The sequence below is a fragment of the Ammospiza nelsoni genome, chromosome 1, assembly GCF_027579445.1.
Source record: "Ammospiza nelsoni isolate bAmmNel1 chromosome 1, bAmmNel1.pri, whole genome shotgun sequence".
Taxonomy (NCBI): domain Eukaryota; kingdom Metazoa; phylum Chordata; class Aves; order Passeriformes; family Passerellidae; genus Ammospiza; species Ammospiza nelsoni.
In genome coordinates, this window is record NC_080633.1 from 42,485,589 (window position 1) to 42,504,820 (window position 19,232).

General features: G+C 45.7%; 1 protein-coding gene across 1 annotated transcript in view; it reads right to left on the minus strand.

The window, feature by feature from the left end:
- Nucleotides 1–16,665, minus strand: part of TRIM71 (tripartite motif containing 71) — a 54,375-nt gene extending 37,710 nt beyond the window's left edge. Inside the window, exons 1-2 of the mRNA XM_059487734.1 lie at nucleotides 16,637–16,665; nucleotides 15,602–16,527 (exon numbers count right to left, since the gene is read on the minus strand). Coding sequence (XP_059343717.1) covers nucleotides 15,602–16,477 — 876 coding nt within the window. The 5' untranslated portion in view covers nucleotides 16,478–16,527; nucleotides 16,637–16,665. The remainder of the gene's footprint in view (nucleotides 1–15,601; nucleotides 16,528–16,636) is intronic.
- Between the last annotated feature and the right edge of the window lie 2,567 nt (nucleotides 16,666–19,232).

A 19,232-nucleotide genomic window follows, 5' to 3' on the forward strand; every position in this document is an offset into this window, starting at 1 on the left:
TTATTTTCTAGTTTGTAGTGCAGTAATAGAAGAGTCCATGTTTTTCTTTTTTTAATAAGTAATTTATTTAAGTGGAATAAGAGCCACTGGAATACTGACTGGCACGCCAAGCCCCCCATCTCTCCTACTGATGAGGAAGCCAGACTCTTCCTTACCCTCCTTCTCAAGCCAGTCACTCTTGTTCTTCTATAAAAGTCTCCCCCCACAAGAGGCTCCAATGCACCATCTCAGAAGTGATGTTTGCAAGTTCATTCACAGGAAATTGGATTTACACCTGCCTAATTTCTGAAATGTGCATAAAACAGGGATACAGCAGCACAAAGCCACTTCCCCACCGTGACCTCCTGCCCCCACACCTGAAGGGGCTGGGGTAAGGGGTGTAGGAAGGAGACCACCTTTGAGAAGGGGTTTTGAGATGCAATTTATGAACAGATGCTGGAAACCCAGATCCTCTATTACTGTTATGGAGCTTAAATTACACATCCAGAAATTAATTCCAGTTGCTAATATAGGAGTCAGGATGTTGTTAGCATCCTGACAATCCCACTCAACCACTGAAGTCCTCTCATGTTCTGTAAGCACCTTGTCTCTCTCTCAAGTTTCTACATTCCACTAAAACTCACTGCTTGAGGTGGGGATTGCACCAGCTGGTGTTACAGCCCTTTGGGCTATGGGTGCCACTGCTTTGCACCAGAATTTTCTACAGGAAAAATCCTCTGAGAAGTGGCGCTTCCCAGAGAGAAATCAGAGAGAGAGAAGTCAGACTTCTCTCTCACATGGGCAGGTTTAAGTAGGAGTTCTTCCCAGCACTCACTGGGCTGGCTTGTTAGAGAAAAAGCCAGCATTGGGGGTGTTCATCAAGGCTCAGTTTGTTTGTGGCACATTAACTGGGCTGAAGAAGTCACCCTTCTAGGCATCCTCTTGAGAATTAAATTCACTGCACAACCGGACAAACATGTGGCCAGCAAAATACTGGATGTTTACAGAAACAGACAAAGCTGCTTACAGCAAGAAAAGGGTTTTGAGTAGAGGCATAACTTCCCGCCTAACTGGGAAGCATTCTGGAATTAACAGCTAACTGTTATAACCTCCACAGTATCGTGAATCCTGAAGCTGCAATAATTTAAACTATTTCTCAAGCCAGCTTCACTAAAGTTGATATTGGAAACATGGTCAGAACCTAGCACAGCCCTTTTTCCCCAGCTGTAGAATTGACCATTTGATCAACACATAGCTTTGACCAAAACCAAATAAAGATCAGTAGAAAATACTTTGTCAATTCCCTTTTAATGGCATAAAGGCTGAATCTCTTTTGTGCCAGACATTACTTTCAGATGCCAGCACTGTTGCCAAATTGTGTTGTCAGCTAATCTAGTGAGAGCAGAAATAGATCTTAACCTAGTACATTTTTAGGGGATGTATACTGCAATGGGTCAGAGTTGAAAGTCACTTGACCAAGTAATACTCCATCTTTTTGTTCCAGGGTAGAATCCACAATTATTAGGATCTCCATACAAAATCTCGAGTATACAATATGGTATATTAAGGCTTTCACTACACCACCACCTAATTATTCAGGAACACTGCACCAGAAAACACCACAAGAACCAACAGAGTTTTCAGCAAGGTCAGGATGCTGAGTAGCCAAGAGGTGGCAGTGTTCCTGCCTGGTAAACAGGAAAAAGACTGATTGTTAATAGCATTCTCTTTGGGTAGCAAGTCCAGTGGCAAAGTGATGGACTGCAAGGGGCACACTTTTTAAACTGCTTCTCTGCCCCTTTCAGCTGCAGCCCAGTTAAAATGAATATTCTCTGCAGGGACTACAACCATCTCCTGGTCAAAGCAACTGCCTTAAGAAGCAGTAGTAGTATACTACTACAAACATTCTAATTAGAGAGTAATTGAATGCATCTAGACAAGAAGGTGGCAATATTTTAATGCTTTAGTTGGCTTCTATAAATGAAAGGATTTTAATACATTATCAATTAAAAAGACCTCCATGATTGCATAGACAAAGAATTTTCAGGTTTATAATAAAAATTGTACCTCAGACTTAGCACAAAAAAAAAAAAAGGAAGAGTAACTCTATAAATCGGTACTTAAATTTCACTTGGCGTTTAAGCTAGCCTAAGGAAATCCCAAGACTGCCTCACCTCTGAATTTTTAACATGGTTATTGAACACTGGAAGATGAAGTTTCAGTTCACATGTTCAGTGCAAAGGTCACAAGCTCTGCAAGACCATGATCAGAAACATTCCAGGGCAGCGTTGCTTAATTCATGGCAACAGCTTTATTTAACAAAAGCACTCGAGGAATGGTTTCCCTCCGTAACTCCATATGGGATCAAACATGAAACAAGCCAGCTTACTCCAAGAAGTGGCTTCTTTGACCACATGAGACCTGGTGTTTTGAGAATTTATTTTGGCTGGTTTTGTTCCTTTTTGTTTGTTTAAACTTTGATTTGCAAAGATCTTTCATTCTGAAAGCATTTCCACCTAGCTGTAGCAGAACAAGAGAGATGGCATACATATTTGGCAGGAATGTCTCCCCTGCCTGGAGAAAAACAGATACATGAAATGGGGAAAAACAAGACACACCATGATATTCTGACTCTTACTGATCTAGGAAAGTATCTTCCAACAACCAACAGCCTTTTGTTCCTAGTCAATGACTAGCAACAGTTTTCCTGGGCCAGACAGGAGTTTCTGAAGAGGAGTTTCCTTTCTTAGATAATAAATGTAGCATTTTATATAATTTCACATCACACCACTCAAAAAACTTGTGCTACTTTATTACAACATGTGCATCCAAAAGAAGTTACTAGATTTGGAGCTGTGTCAGTCACCTTGGATTACTTCCCCTTACTACCTCCCTCCTTCAGCAAGGGACTATGTAGCTGTCTGTCAAAGTATCTTTGCCAGGGGAGCCAAATGGAAAGCTGTCCATCTACACCCAAAACCTGGATCCACTAACACAGGTGGATAACATCTTAAGGAAAAAAATTCATACCAGGAAGCTTTGGGGCAAAATCATACACCACTACAAATAATGAGAAAATTGTTCTCAAAGGGAGGAATAAACTGCAAAAAAGCTGAAAATTAAGATAAGAGTTATAATGAGGGAGGTTATCATTATCCCAAATAGTTTGTCTGATTTCCATCCCAGACAAGCCATATACAAATGAACCTGAATTCTGCAATGAGGATAATACTGTTCTCATATGCTGAGGAATAACTGGATTAAAGAAACAAGATTTCCAAGACAGCATTTCATGTCAGTGAGTCTCTCACCTGCTGACAGCACATTTGGATAGCACACAGTGATCTCAGCTGGGAGGTATCACTATTCTATTTTTTTTTAAATTTTGGTCTTTGTTTTGATATGCAACACTTCCTCTTTACAATCTATCCCCTAGCTGGTGAAAAGTGTTTCCTTTTATATTTCCTCCTGGGATGGTGTTAAAATGAATTTAAAATTCAAACAACAAACACATTGATGAAAATATTGTGTTCTCCTATAGACAAGATCATATTGAATTTCATGCATTAGATGGTATTTTCAGTTGAGACCATGATTCTTTTCTGTTGCTTACATTAAAAAACTAATATTAAAATAAGACAGGACACCATCAATGCTTCCCCATGATAATTTAAAAATTTAAGTGGAAGGACACCTTGTAGATCAGTTACTCTAAAATACATTCTAAACAGCTTTCCTTTTCTTTTTTTCTGAAATAGTTGTCTTGAACATTGGTGAAGACAAAACAGCAGTTCTGACAGGGTACTGGTTCAATACATTGTTCCTAGATTGATTAACTGTCAAGATTTATCCTTCATTGAGGAGAAAATAAGTTGGTCTTATTATGCTAGCCAAACCCTCATAAATACCTTATAAAAATGATGTTTACATGCACACACTGACAATATATAATGAAGACAAATGAATGGCAACAGAAGCGTATTGCTGAGAGGAATGAACACTTGTTCCACATTTGCACAGTGACTTGCACTACCAAAAACCATGACATTTTAAAAGTGACATGCTTAGTCACAAGAATGCTTTATAATGAAATGCACAACTATGGCTTTCACCAAAAATTTATTCAAAGTATCCATGCTCAGCTTCCTTCCCTAAGTTTAAGGCAGAGCTGGGGAAGGAAAGGAGATGAACAGGTTTGGACCAGAAAAAGGGACCTTCAATACATCTTTGGTACACACCATTGGGGCGTTTCATCAGCTGAAGCTCCTTAGCAGCCCCTGTTCTCTGCTGAATGGAACAGGCTGACATCAAGAACAGGTGTCAGAAGTGATATCATGTACAGAATGAAAATGCTATGAATTGTATTTACAAGGATGTTGATTGAAAGGCATGACTTCACTCTGAGAAACTGGTGGCCAAATAAGGCAGCTGACTAACTCCTCCTCAGAAAATTTCTGCAGCTAGACAAGCAAATTGGAAACCAATTAAAATAAAGCTATAAGTAGTTTAACACTCTAAATAACTTCTACAACTACAGAAATCATGGTACTCTCTGAAGAAAAAAAGTTAATTGCTTGCACCTAAGGACTGAAATATGAAATGAAACTATTAACTTAAAAATGGCTCAAGTTGGTTTTTTTTGTTGCAGTTTGTGAAAGTAGGCACATGTTAACACCTGCATTTTTAAATTATGGCTCTCCCATTTGTTCTTACAGTGTATAAAGTTTTTTGGCATCATTGCCAAGAGACAGACATAGGAGCACTAGTAAAGACTATCAGTAATCACGTACTACTTGAACTCCCTTCACTGGCTCACAGGCATAGGAAAAGAAATGAAAGGACTGACAAGGAAGTGTTCCAGTGAAAGAAGAGCCTCTGGATCTAAGCCAAGCCCAAGTATGCCACTACAAGCTCAAGTGGCCAGCCACAGAATCCAACTACTCCAGTCTTTGCAAAGATATGCTGACCTTACCTATATCCCAGTCAATGCCAAAGCCTCCTACAAGGGGAAATGAATTGCACACGTATTAATTGTAACTGCAGTGCTTCATCACTTCCAGCAAAAATCTCCCTAGTGGTTCTCTAGAAGACCGAGGTTCCTAAATTATAAAGAATTTTCAATTGTTACTACAATATACCAACATGCACTAACCATGCACCAATATGGAACAGCATCAAGGCATACAACTGCTCCCTGGAAATATTATTTGAAGAATAAGCCACTTGGAATGAGGGGCCCACATGTACCCCATCAGGTTCAGCAGAACATTGCCTTAGAGGCTTTCCACTTGTTTTGGTAAGAGACAAAGAAATTCGGCTGACTTGACACAACTGCTCCTGAGGAACAGTTCAGATTCAGAGGCACGTAATGAACTACTTTTGACAAGATGCAAAGGTGGGATAATTCCACCTTTGCCAGAAAAGCAATAGCATGAAGATAAAGTCATGTTTGTTTTGACAAGTCACAATTGTCTAAAACTCAGGAAGTTTATCAAATTTGTATGCATTGGGAAGTGCATACAAATGGAAAAAGCACATCTCAGGAATGACTGGAAGTTTGGAGTGGACAGCCCTCCAGCAAATTGCCAGCTATGCAGCAAAAGTCAGCTCGAGACACTTCAGCCTTGCTGCCACTCAGCCCAGCCTTCTGGGACTGCCCACCATGAACCTCCCTAAGAACCATCCCACCAACCACCACACAGAGTAATTCAAGTAAGGGAGCCATGCTTCAGCAACAGAAAGCTCAGGGGTCATACATTAATTATCCAGCAACAAGCTCAGAGCCCTTGAAAAAGTTAGTAATGCAAGAAGAGTGCAGCAGCTACCATGGGATATTGTCAATTAAAATACACACTGTCTGGAACAGAGAAAGAAGACAACACCTTCATGATAAGGGAGGGCATGTAGTTACCTTTTGGAACTCTGTCAGTAGCCACCATATATAATTCTAATCCAATTCTTAATTCTAATCTTATCAATGCTTCCATGATATTGGGGGAGGTGGGGTTTATTACATCTGCCCCCTCAATGACAACTGCATTGAGTACAAGAAAGGAAGAAGCAAGGAGAGCATTAAATCTTACCACCATTACCATTTTAGTACATACAAGAGCAGCACTAGAAAGACTGGGACCTCAGTATTCTAGGAATTCTTTTGTACTTCATCCTTTCCAATTCCCAAATGTTTTGTTAGTGTTGCTTGTTAATTCTTTCAGGGTAGAATCCACTCCAGACCACTACCTGATCTTTCCAGTACCAATTTGTTTATTATGATAATTTTGGTTTTGTTTATCTTTTTTTCTTCCATAAACTGTCCTTCCCTTCTTCCCAATATCCAATATTTTCCCATCCATTTAAAAGCCTTTAACAGAAGTTGACACCAAATACATCCTGTTGGGACATAACTGCAACGCTGTAGGTACTTCTACAGTAACTAGCATGGGGAAATTATTTTCCATTATTTCAGTCTAGTATTCAGTCAATTCAACTGAATCCTCTTGTATCATTATCTGCACAATCATGTCTACAACTTGCAAGCACTTCAGTGGGAGGAACAACAATTTTCATTTTCCCCTACAAATAACCACTTCTCTGAGGGGAGGCTGTTCGGGTCTCACAACAACTTCAGCTAGCTTGCTCATCAGTCAGCCACCGATTAAAGAAAATCTGGTTTGCAATCTGCTCATCTAGCCACAAAAGCTGTGTTTGGGACACTCAGCCGACTGGCTCATTCGGCAACCGGTTTCTTAACAGAGAAGCCATGCCTTTCTCAAGTAACATCCTTGTATGGATCAAGTATTCTTGAAATTTGAGTGACTTTGTCTAGCAGGCTGCAGACCCCCTTCACGCTCCAACTTCAATGTATTAAATCTCCAGTGCCTTTGGGCATACCATATATAGCGGTGGGGGCGGGGTGTGCTGCAGGGGGCTGGAATTTAACCCTTTACCAGCACTGTTTTTAAAGGGAAAAAAAAAAAAAAAGGAAGGCTTGGAGGCATGCTGCTCCTTCTTTCTATGCTCTGAGAAAAGTTCTTCCTCAAAGTAACAGACCTGCTCTGCCTCACATACACATGCACTTACTAAAACATCCTGGAACTACAGAATTGACTTCCAAAGCACAGCAAGACACAGCAGCAGCAAGACCCCAGGAGCTACCTGGCAGCTGTCCCTTACACCCTCCACACCTGACATGGCATTATTCAAGGTGACAAGATCAGCAAGAGTAACCTTGTCAGGCAGCCGGTACTGGCTCACTCACTGGTGCTTCCCACTACCAACCCTGACACAAGGCAGCAGCATTTCTCTAGTCCCTGATGCAGCACTAGGGTGGATTACAAAGCTTAAGGGCATCCGTAATGCAGACAGCTTTCAAGCTTTGCTCACACCCAATATTTAAGGCTAGGGATTTTTATTTTGTACACTTAACTCTCTGACAGTGTGAAAAGCTGTGTAAAAAGAACCACTGAAGTGAAGGGGGAGGGAAAAGGGGAGGATTTGAAGCTTGATGGCTGACATTTTACCCTAAATAATAGTTTGCCCTTTGTTAACCAAGAGCACCTGAACAAAAGGCTGTATAACATTAGTTTTTTAGCATATGCCAGCCACTCTGGACAGCAAGTGCCTAGACATCCAGACAGAGTCCACAAAACCCAAGACAACATAGGACATGGGGAAGTTACAGCAACAAGCTCCAGCACCACCATCCGAGAATCACACTGAAGTTTGATTGCTGAATTTCAGGTCCCTGCCAGTGTTTTAATCCAGCCAAACACAGCATTTGAGAGTTCTGTACATTCACAATACCTTGCCTAGCAAAAGGAAATATTTACAGTAGATGGTAGTTTAACAACATTGGCTATCCCCAAAAGAAATTGGGGGGGGGGGGGGGGGGGGGGGGGCATGTAATACAAGCAACCAACTGAAAAAGAGGGTTTAGCAAACTTCACAGAACACCTTGAAATATTTTGGTTATGCATGGAGACTAACCAACACGAGAGGGATGATGCAACACAAATTCAGCTATCACCTTTAGCTCACTAAAGCACCCTTTTCCCCCACAGCACAGATTAAAGGGCAAGAACATTGCTGTTCTCACATCCCTGGAAAGCACTGGTATAAGAGCAGCCTTGGTGATTGCTTGGGTGCTCTTAGGAGAGAGAATACTGTAGAAACAAACAGGAGTAAAACTGAGCTGCTGAGGTGACGGGCAGCTGCTTTGGTTAGGTTAATTTGTCTACTTAGAAATGAGTTTTCAAGGCAATCCACATGTTTCTTCAGTTGAGCTTTTCTCTGTAGCATTCAAGACATATCTCACAATCCCCAGAATTCTAAGTACCCAACTCTGAAAAGGGATTCTCACCCACTGCCAGTCCAACAAGTTTAGAGCTTGCCTCAAGTCAACTCCCTACTGCTGGGAGGTAATCCATTTTCTCCAAGTCAGCACCAGTGCAGAGGCATACAGCACACAAAGCATACAGAACCATAAAACAATAAGCATTTGAAGTTTCCAGTTCAAGCCTTAGTCACTTCAAAAATATTTCAACCACATATGAAGGAAACTGCTAACTAGTCATCATCCTAGCCAACAAGTTCACCATCTGGGGTTTTAGCAATGCATGTTACACACTCAAGTGAAATAACAGGAATGGTGCTCTTATTTCTTAGAGCTGAACATGTAACTATGAATTAATTCTGTCAGTATTGCACACGTATCCAAGATGCCTGAACAACACAGAACATATATTCATGAGCCTCATCTGTGGGTACTGGCTTTTATTTTTTTCATACTAGGCTATACAGCTAGAGCATTTAAAGCTGGCCAACACTTTTAGTTGCTAAAAGAGATTAGCAGCTATGGATGCTGTAACTGAAAAGAATTTGTTTTGTTGAAGTTGATAGCAGAGGAAGAAACAAGTAGATGAGAAGGAAAAGAACTTTAGACAAGAAACACACTACTGTCTTCGCCACATACAGTTTATCTTCTTTAAGATGGCAGCGCAAAGAGGAATAATAAAATAACTTCTGAGGTGACATTACATAGTAAAGAAGTTTTTGTACTCAAGGAGATAAGGAATTGGAGCAATACCATGTTTTTTGTTCCATTTCTGTAACTTGATTCTGATGCACAAGCCTAATTTGTTAGGAGGACCAAACCCATCCCACCCACAGAGCCCTTCAAGCACAGCCAGGGAAACAAGAAAACAAGCCATGGAAGGGGCTGCAGCTGAGCCCACAAAGAGTACAGCTGAAACAAAGTCAATATGCCTAATATATTTTTGGATGAGGGACATCCATTCATCGCATGAACCAATACTTGGATTGCCAAGCAGTAACCAGTCCCATCCAGTATGTCTACACTTTTTAATTAAAGACTTTGAATGATAGGTTAAAAGCATTAGTAAAAATTATGTACTACATAATTATGATCCAAGACTGTATCTGTAACTGGTCTACTGAAAGTGGGTTACAGCTGAAGACAATAAACCCCTTCTGTGATATCTTATCTGTGGTAACATTAGTCTTGCATTCAGTGCATTGTTCATGCAGCTTAAGATCTGTGCTCTCAACACATCGTGATTCTTTCTTTGCCTGATGGAAAGACACCAACAACTTTGCAGGAAGGAAGGGAGTATGGGAGGAAAACTAGGAAGAGACTGGGCCAAGACAGTATTGAAAGAGGAATGATATCTCCTCCTTGACTTTAAAACAGAGGAACTAAGTAGTTTTCCTTAAAGGAAGCATGGTCTAGCAAGCATGTTTACATGCTCTGAAGATTTAGCTGAAAGGAGAAACTGCTACACATGATGAAAAATTTCATAACTAAATTGAAGCAAAAATTCAGCTAGACCTTCTCTCCCACTTACAAGATACACTTCAAGGCATCAGTTCTAACAAAACTGTAATTCACAAAATTATGGGACACACAGCAATACTCTTGGGTTTTCAAAGACAGGCTCTAAGTAAAAACAGTCCATGAAAGTTGCCTGAACATCCAAGGCATCTATGCTTCTTCCAGTTTTTACTCACTGAAAATTGTCTGAAGCCACGTTTAATTAAGCCAGTAGTGTAACAACATCATATTATCACCAAGAGAAAAACCTGACAACTTCGCTGTATTTACCCTAAAAATGGTGAGTGGATTTCAACACCAGTCAACTGCAAAGCAGCAAGGAGGCATTGGATTCTCCAGAATAGTATTAAAGCTGTTGAAAACAAAAAGTTTTAATTCTCTTCCTAAAGAAGAGGAGTTAAATCAAAAGACTTCTGCATGCAGGGAAGAGCCAGGAGTTGAAGATGTGATGGTGAAGAGGCATCTAAAGGGAAGGTAAGGCAGAATAATCCCAGAGGTTTAACACCTGATAGCTGAACAGTATTTGTAAGCTAAAAAATATTGTGAAACAAAAAATTATTCCAACCCTTTATCTTTCTAAGGATGTTAAATCCACATTCCATAAATGAATGTTCATTTGAACATATGAACAAAGTAACTCACTACCCTGCTTTCTTTATCAGGAAAAAGTTTAAAAGGAAAACACAACTGTCAGTAATCCAATCTGAAGCATTGTTCTCAGATGGGCACCTGTATGTGCATTTGATATCAATAGAGAAAAGACACAGTAAGTATGATCAATGAAGGCTGCATGAGTACCAAGATCTATATGCAGTTTCCTACATGCCCTGGAAGTATGAATTTCTCTAGCTCATGTGCACATTTTTTCCTCTAAACCTGAAGGTCTCGCAGTCACAACACCAGTGACACAATGCATCGCATTTAAAACCACTGCCTCTGGATACACTCCTAAAATTTTTAATCTCTTTGTTAGGTGGCAAAAACCTTACTCATTACAAAGAGAAACAGCAAGAGCCTGTACCACACACTGCAGTTTCACACAAATAACCCCTGAGCAAGAGATGCAGAACTGGGAACTCGGGCATACTCCCTCTGCATGAGCCAACCACTTTGGCGAGACGCGTGGGTGGGTGGCACTGGGAGCACCAGGGAGCAAAGCTCAGCATTTGGGAGCATGGAAAGCCATTACACAAAAGCAGCCACATTTAACCTACCATTCCTGTCTAACCACTCCATTCCTCCTTTCCCCTCATACCAGTTCAGCCTGGAATTAAAATAAACTTATCCCAGTGCTAGCAAAAGGGAAAAGGTTTCTGTCATGTTAAGTGAATTAAATTGGCTCACAGAAGCACCTCCTGTGTGCTTGCTCCCTATTGTGAGACCACAGCTCTACCCTACATTAGGGGAGCTTAGACATAAATTCAATCAGCAACTTTAGCCAAGGTACCAGGTAAGTAGCTTTCAGTTCAGCTGACAGCTATTTAGTTGAATGCTTTCCCCTATACACATGCAAGCCTCCAAAAATTGCATCTTTCACAGTCTGTAAAATAACAAGAAGGAATGCATTTTAGTCATAATCTAAAAAGATAAGAAATCCAAGAATATATGCAACATAGCAATCTGATTTTAGTGAGTCTTGTCTGCATGCTCCAACAGCCCCATGAACCACTGCAACTCACTGACATGGCAAAAAACTTAAGAGTTTGTAAGTTAATCTGATCAGTTAAGACCCTGACCAAAGACAGACATGATGCAAGGAGAAGGAAGCAACAGTGTGTTTAAGGGCAAGGAGAGAAAGATCTTTAAAAGCCTTTCTTGCAACAGAGGGAGCTGTGGTGCTACAGGGTTTTGTCTTGTAAGTCCATGAACCACTTCTAAAATGGAATCTGTAGAGCAATATCAGAACAAGAAGGGTCATACACCGTTAAGCTGACTGAATTTGGCAACTCCACACTTTCCCTAGAAAGTGTCAGAAGTCTGCTATTGAAGTGTTTTGACCATTCACCACTGTTATCATGAAATGATATTCAAGCTCACAGAAGCTGAGCTCTGCCATAAATGAAAATCCCAGTTATTTAACTTGCAACTTGTAGCATTTTCCACTTTCTGCAAACTCACTTGACTCAGTTTATCAACACAAGCCAAGTGTCCTACAGCTGTTCCAACATTTTCTAAGATGGAGGTTTAGTTTACAGCCTATTCATCCTGCCAAGAAAAACAGAGGTGCTCTTTCAGTCCGAGATGAAACAATCAAGAACACATTGACACATCAGGGAGGATATTTGATTTAATTATGGGTAAGACTAAAGTAAAATCTTTCCAAGTCCCCTGTCTAGTTGGTTTTTATAACAATAACATCTAGTTGCTACTGTAGCGTTGATAGCGCTGTACACACAAAAAATGCCAGACAAAATAAAATTATCAGTTGTAACATGGTTACTTTTGTAGAATGCTTCAAAACATCTGAAATTAAGCATTTTACATCAGACAGTGAGGTTCCCAGTAGTAAACCACCAGACTGGATTTCAACAGAAGATCCATGACAAAGAATTTGCTTTTGCTTCCCCCTCACCCCACAGTTTTGTTCACCTTCTTTCATGCATCACTGTACTATCTGCAGGCACTGCTATCCTGAAAGCAATGTTCAGGATTCCACTCTCTAATGTCTGCCACTACTGTAACAGTCAATATTCTCTGTTTCAGAGACTGTTATGTACTCATAGCACACAACAGGAGTCAACAGCTCAACCATGACCAGAACCATCTCCACTAAAAAGAGACTACACACCAGACACATCCCAGTTAAGAGCTGAAATCTGCATTTCTCTGCATAAAGAGGATGAGCAACTACACTGATCTTGTCTGGCAAATGTGTATGTGTAGTCTTGTTTTGAGACTTGGAACACCCAGCAAGTCACCACCCACGGTGCTATTTCCCTTCTCACTCGAGGGAGTCTAAAAACGGAGGTGGAATGAGGGAAAATTATGGGGAACGGACAGTGATTCCCAGAAGGAGGGGTGGAAAGACCAGAGAGGAACAGGATGAAAGGTAACAAATGAGTAGCAATATTAGGACAGGAGTATCATGTTCTAGGCAAGGAGGCACAAAATAAGGGAGGAGCCAACAACTTTTGTGCAGAAAACCCTCAGGAATGGGGGTCAAACTCCTTATAACAGGGTAAGGAGGATATATCCTGGGGAAGGAGACCTCTGCATTTAAGAGAATTACTCTTCCAGCAGCTTGCAGATGAGATCTGCCTATGCCCAAACCTTACCTGCATGAATTAATCAGAGGGAATATCCTGCCCACCAGCTTTTCTCACATACTGAGCAGAACCCGGGTTTTTAACTACTAATATTAAAGTTTCAGGCTACCATTCCTGCCTTGCATTTTAGGTTTGTTTTTACACTCTTAGCCCAACAAAGTGCCTAAGTGATGCACTGAGTACTCTCCTGGAAGGCTGCCTTTCTATTATTGTTCCTTTTATGAGGCTGTAAATAGCATTCTTAAACAAGCAATAACCCTCACAGTTTTGCAGCCACCCTTTCTCAGAAAAAAAAAAAAAAAAAAAAAAGTTGTACACCTCACCCATATTTTTAGCCAAAGTGATAAAGATTTACAGGACAAACTGTTCCCAACAGTCAGACTATCCCAAACAATTCCTCTCGAGTGAATAATAAATACTTGCAAATACTGATCACACACCCGCATTAAGGAGCCACCAAAACGCACTAATCAAGAACAGTAGTAGATCATTAATTTGCAGAATAAAAGCCTTTCTCAACAGGAGCTGAAGGCTTGAAAATACTTAATTGTTTTAAAACAATTTCTAGGTCTACAGGACACAGGAACACCCAAACCCAATCCTTTTAAGAGGTGTACTCTTTTCAGAGTGCACTGTTGAAAGTAAAATTATTTATGTCAAATAAATTAAGCTTTTTCAGAAGTTGCTTCTAGAAAAGCCGTACAGTTTAGGCAAGGCTAGAATACCTTTGTTCCCTTTGCAATTTAAGATTTTAAGTCCACAAAATACCTAGGAGCTCTTATCCCAGCTACTCTTTTACTCAGTGGATTCAGAACACATTGCATTAGAAGCTGGATATGCTATATTATGGCCAAAAGTCCTTTAATTGTTTCATTTTACACACTTCGAAAAGAACTTTCATCCTACTGAGAATACAAAAACTAGAAGCTTTCTAGCCTGCACCACAAAACCGAAGTTATACTCCAAAATGAATGCAGAAAGACGTTTTTTTTTTTTCTAGTGTCTTAAGATCATGCCTCATTTCAGTCTAGCATTCAGTATTACACAAGTGCTTTAGGAACCCCACTCTTAGGGAGATGCTGAGATATCACAAAAAGCTGTAAGCAGCTCAGCTGCCAAAACCTTTCTGGGTTGCTTTTGTTTTTGTTAAAAACTTAATTGTTCCTCAATCACACTTCACGCCCTCCAAATGTCATTTTAAGGTCTTTCTTTTCCCACAGAATTCATACTGTCTGTCCTCTGCCACTAGCTGCTCTAAGAAACACAAAATGCCAGACCTTTCCAGAATTATTTCATACCTACAGCAACATTAGAGGAGATAGAAAAAGTGTCCCTGAAAACTGAAGACAAAGGCATTGCCACATTTCCCTGGGCGAAATGCCTTCGTTTATCAGTTAAGCAAGCATCCCACAGGAAGCTCTTGTACCACCCCTGTCCTCAGGCAGGTTTTCCCCGAAGCCCCTTGTGCTGTCCAATTTCGTCTTGGGAGGAAACTACCTCCAACACCAGTTACTGGAAAATTCCAGCAAAATCCCCCCGCGTTGACCCCCAGAGCAAAAGGGAAAAGTCAGCAGATCGCCATTTTCCAGCTTCAAACGAAAAATCAAGTTTCAAGCTATCACAGCAAGAAACTATCCCAATGAAACTTAAGACACTTTCAAGTACATTTTGAAGAAGCCACTGCCTCTTTTAAGATCTATGAAACAATACTTAGGGTCACAAGAATCAAAACTTGCAAAGCCAAAGCGTTTTAAATTAACACCACGTAAAGCAAGTTCCTGTTTTTGCATCAGTAGATGTTTGCCACCACAGAGGCAGAAAAGATGTTAACCAAGAGCAGTAGATGTAGCTGGCATTTGCAAGCGTGAGTATCTCTGCTAACTTTTTTACTGCCTTTTATTTATTTATAATTCATTAATCAAAAAGGCGTCTTTTTCTCAACACAGTTACCTTCCTTCCCTATTTATTCGTTTTTCTTCCTCCAGTGGGTTACACGCCGAACACGGCTGTGCAAAGCAGACTCCACAAACCAGTTTAACTCAGCATCGGGACTCTGGGGGACCCCAAACCTTTTTCCCTTGCATCTCCGCGGCCCCGCCACCCCTCGGTACGCGCCGGACGAGCCGCTCTGAGGGACACAGCGCCCGCAGCAGCCCAGAGCTCCCGCTGCAAGCCGCTCACGGGCACACCGGGGCTCCGCCGGCCGCCTCCCGGGACAGCAGGTACCGCACCTCGCGGAGGGGCCCCCGGCTCACCTCCTCCTCCTCCCGGGCGGCGGCGCGGAGCAGCGCCCGGTGCGAGCGGGTTGCGCCCGGGACGCCGCCGCCTCTCCGCACGCCCTCCCCCGGTGTGTCGGCGGCTCCCGCGCCCCGCTCCGGCCGCTGCCGGGGCAGCGCTGCCTGTCCCCACAGCCCCGCCGCCCCCCGGCAGCCGGCGATGCGGGCGGGGGCCCTCTGGCGCCGGCCAGGGCCGGGAGCGCAGCCGCCCCTTCCCTCCCTGCGCTCACCTCGTCGTCGTGGTGCTGGCAGTAGCTGGCCCGGTCGGGGAAGACAGAGAGGATGTTGTACGGCGAGGCGGGGTAGGGCGGGCTGAGGGCGAGAGGTGCGGCGGGGCCGGCGGCGGCGGGGCCGGCGGCGAAGCGCTCGATGAAGTGGTCCTTGGTGAGGCGGACGCGCTGGTGCGCCCGCACGCAGTTGTCGCACAGGTGCTCCTGGCAGTCGAGGCAGCGGGAGCTGGCGGCGTTGCCCTCGTCGCAGGAGCTGCAGCGGGGCTCGCCCTGCCGGCTGTGGGGCCGCCGCAGCAGGAGCGCGGCCGAGCCGCCGCCGCCCGAGGAGGAGGAGGAGGACGACGTCGAGGAGGACGCGGCCGAGGCGGCGGCGGCGGGCGAGGAGCCGGCGGCGCGGGGCGGCCCCGGCGGCGGGCGGCCGTGGTGCCGGTTGTTGCCGCCGCCGCCGCCCGAGCCCGCGGCGGGGCCGGTCCCGGCGGCGCGGCCGTTCTTCTGCTCGTCGGCGGCGGCCGCCACGACGACGACGTCCAGCAGGTTGCTGAGGAGGAAGTTGGAGGAGGGCAGCGCGTCCATGCCCGAGGGCTCCGAGATCACCACCTTCTGGTCGCAGATGGGGCAGCGCAGCTTGAGCGCGTCCCCCGCGCCGGGGTGCCGCTGCGCCTCCAGGCACTGGCGGCAGAAGGCGTGCAGGCAGGGCAGGACGTGGAGCCGCCGCGGCGGGCCCCCGCAGGAGGAGCCGCCGCCGCCCCCCGAGGAACTGGAGGTCTGCGAGGAGGACGAGGAGGTGGAGGAGTTGGACGAGAGGGGAGCCGGCGAGCCGCACATCTCCTTGCACAGCGGGCAGATCTGGAAGTCGGACTCGGGAAACGAAGCCATTTGCGATGGGCTTGACTCCCCGATGGGGGGCAAAAACGTGTCTCTCCTCCCTCAAAAAAAAAAAAAAAAAAAGAAAAAAGGCCAAAAAAAAAAAAAAAAAAAAAAGCGTGGGCGGAAAAGCAGAGGCGCGGGGAGAAGGTAGTTCTGCAAGCAGCTTACCAGCAAGCTGGCATCGATCAGTCGTTTTGCCAAGTGGGATCGATGGGCCGGTTTTGCAAATACGGTGTCATCGATCCGACGGTCTGCAGGGAGCTGGGTCCTCTCCTCGTACCTCGCTGCTGCCGGGCTGGCTGCTGCGGGGAGGTGGGAGTATTTTTGGTATCAAGGTGTAGCTGTCCCGTTCTCCCTCAGTAAATGGATCCTCTCGTCCCTCTCATGTACTTAACCCCCGATCCCCCGTTGCATTAGACAAATTGTATCGATTCCCCGATCGGTCAATACCTCACACAGTCTTCTCATCTCCCCCTCGGGTCAGCAGTTTGACAACGTGGTTTGGTTACTTGTCCTCTTCCTCAACGGAAAGTGCATGGGCGCCGACGGCCCGATCCCCGCCGCATCCAGCGGGGACCGAACTCTGTCCGCCGGGGCTCGGCTCTGGTTCCCACGGCCTCAGAACCGGGTCGGGGCGGCAGTGCAAGTCCCTCTCGGCCGGCGGGGCAGGGGGCAGCAGGGGCTTAACTCAAGTTTCGCTCTTTCTTCTTGGGGCGTTGGGTTTTTTCCTCTTTTCCTTTAAACCTGTGCTTGTCGGGGGGCAAGGGGAAATTTCGTTTCAGTTCCCCCCTCCACTTTTGCAATCCAGAGCAGCTCTAGGAGAGAGAGAGGCACTGAAATACAGTGGCCAGGCAGACTTCTCCGGCTCCAGTCTTCCCCCGCCGACGCCTGCTCCACCACCGCATGACTGGGGGGTGGGGATGGAGGGCGGCGTTGGTGCCCACCCCACCGGCACAGACTCGCGCTGGCGGGACGCGGAGGAGGAGATGGGAAGAATAAAAGGGCTCCGAGGACGGCCGAGAAGGGCAGTCCTCTCTCTCGCCTCTCCGAGTCCCGGCTCCCGCCGGACGCCTTCCTTTGCGCGGGGCTTCCCGCGGAGGGCAGCGCCGAGCCCGCAGCAGCCCCGCACACGCGGTACCCGGCGGCTCGGGCGGCCGGTCAGTGCCGCGGGCTCGGCGCGGCTCGCACAGGCTGCGGCGGCCGGGCAGAGGAGCAGCGGCAGGTCCCCGCCGGCCGCCCTGAATTATTCATGGGGGGTGTATTATATTCGCTGGCACAAATTGGAGCCGCTGTGCAATGCTATCCGAGAGCGCTACGCTCGCCCCCTCCTCCTCCTCTCCGGTTCTCTCTCGCTCTGAGCCCCTGCAGCGCCTAGGATCACATTTCCTTTGTCATCTCGCCTCTTCGCGTGGTGTTTTATTGAGAAAACAAAAATAATATAAAACCCGAAGAAGAGGCGAGAGGAGGGGGGGCGGCGGGAGGAAAGCAGCGAAAACCAAAACGCCCGCCTCCCCCGCGATCTGCCGAGCCGGAGCCCACCGGCCTCGGGGGGTAAATTAGCAGGAATTACTCACTGATGCGGCAGCACCGTCCCAGGCGGCGTGGGATCCGGGGAGAGCCATCGCGCCGGGCGCCTTCCCCACCGGGCGGGGTGCGGAGGGCGGCCCCGGGGGGGGCGCGGGGCTGGCGGCGGCGCTGGCTCCGGCCCCGCTGCGGCCGCCGGCACTGGGGCGGCGCGGCGTGCGGGAGCCTTTTAAGCTCCGACGGCGCGGGCTGACTTCCGCCCGGCTGCGGGGGGCGGCCGGGGGGCGGCGGCGGCGGGCAGGAAACATTCGCCCTCCTCCGGCCCGACCTGCCCCCATCCGCCCGCATCCAGCCCCCTTGGCCCACCCCCCATCTTGTAACGCCGCCGGTTTCAGCGCCGGGGACCCCCCGAGCACCGCGGGTGTGACGCGCCGCCGCTCGGGCGGTCCGCCAGACCCTCGCGCCCTTTTTGGGTTTGGGATGCGAGCGGGGCTTCGGGGCCGTTCTTTGAAAGCACCGAGGCGTTAATGCAGCTTTAAACATTAAGTCTCTCGAGTAATCGAGCATTTTCCCTTTTTCTGACGCCCAGTCTAGGGGTGACGGGCTCCTCTCCGCGCTCTTGCGGTTGCCGCCGGGTGTGCCGTGCCCGGGGGGGTTTGCTTGTTGGCAGGGGCAAGCGCTTCCTCTCCTTCAAAGCGACGCATTGAAGTTAGCGAAGATTAGCTGGAATGCCATTTGCGCACTTAAAAATCCGCACCAATTATTTTGGTTTTAATGAAGCGCCCCGCCACCAGCAACGCGTGGGTGGAAAGTTTCGGCTCTGCAGCACGACCGAGTGGCCACCCTTTTGGTTAGCGGGGCTTGCGGTAGCAAGAGAGGATGCGTGGCATTGCACCCTTAACAAGGAAACTGGAGATCTGAGAAATTTTAAAACGTGGAACTGGCTTAGAGATTGGAGAGTCAAAAACACAGGAAAAGAGATAAAAATGGGCAAATGTACAGTTTAGTGAATGGAAGCATCTGTAAATAACCAAAATAAACTCAAAACTAATTATTGCTCAGCAATGATAATAAATTCTCAGAACCATCACAGAACAGGAAAAGTGGTTATTAAAACATATTCAGTTATGTTTCTCCTTTGTTTAGCCCTTAGATGCACAAACAACTAATGCTATTTAGGCCTTAGATGCTCAAATAACACTGACTTAAACTGTCTACTCAAAAATGCCTTTTGTCTTCT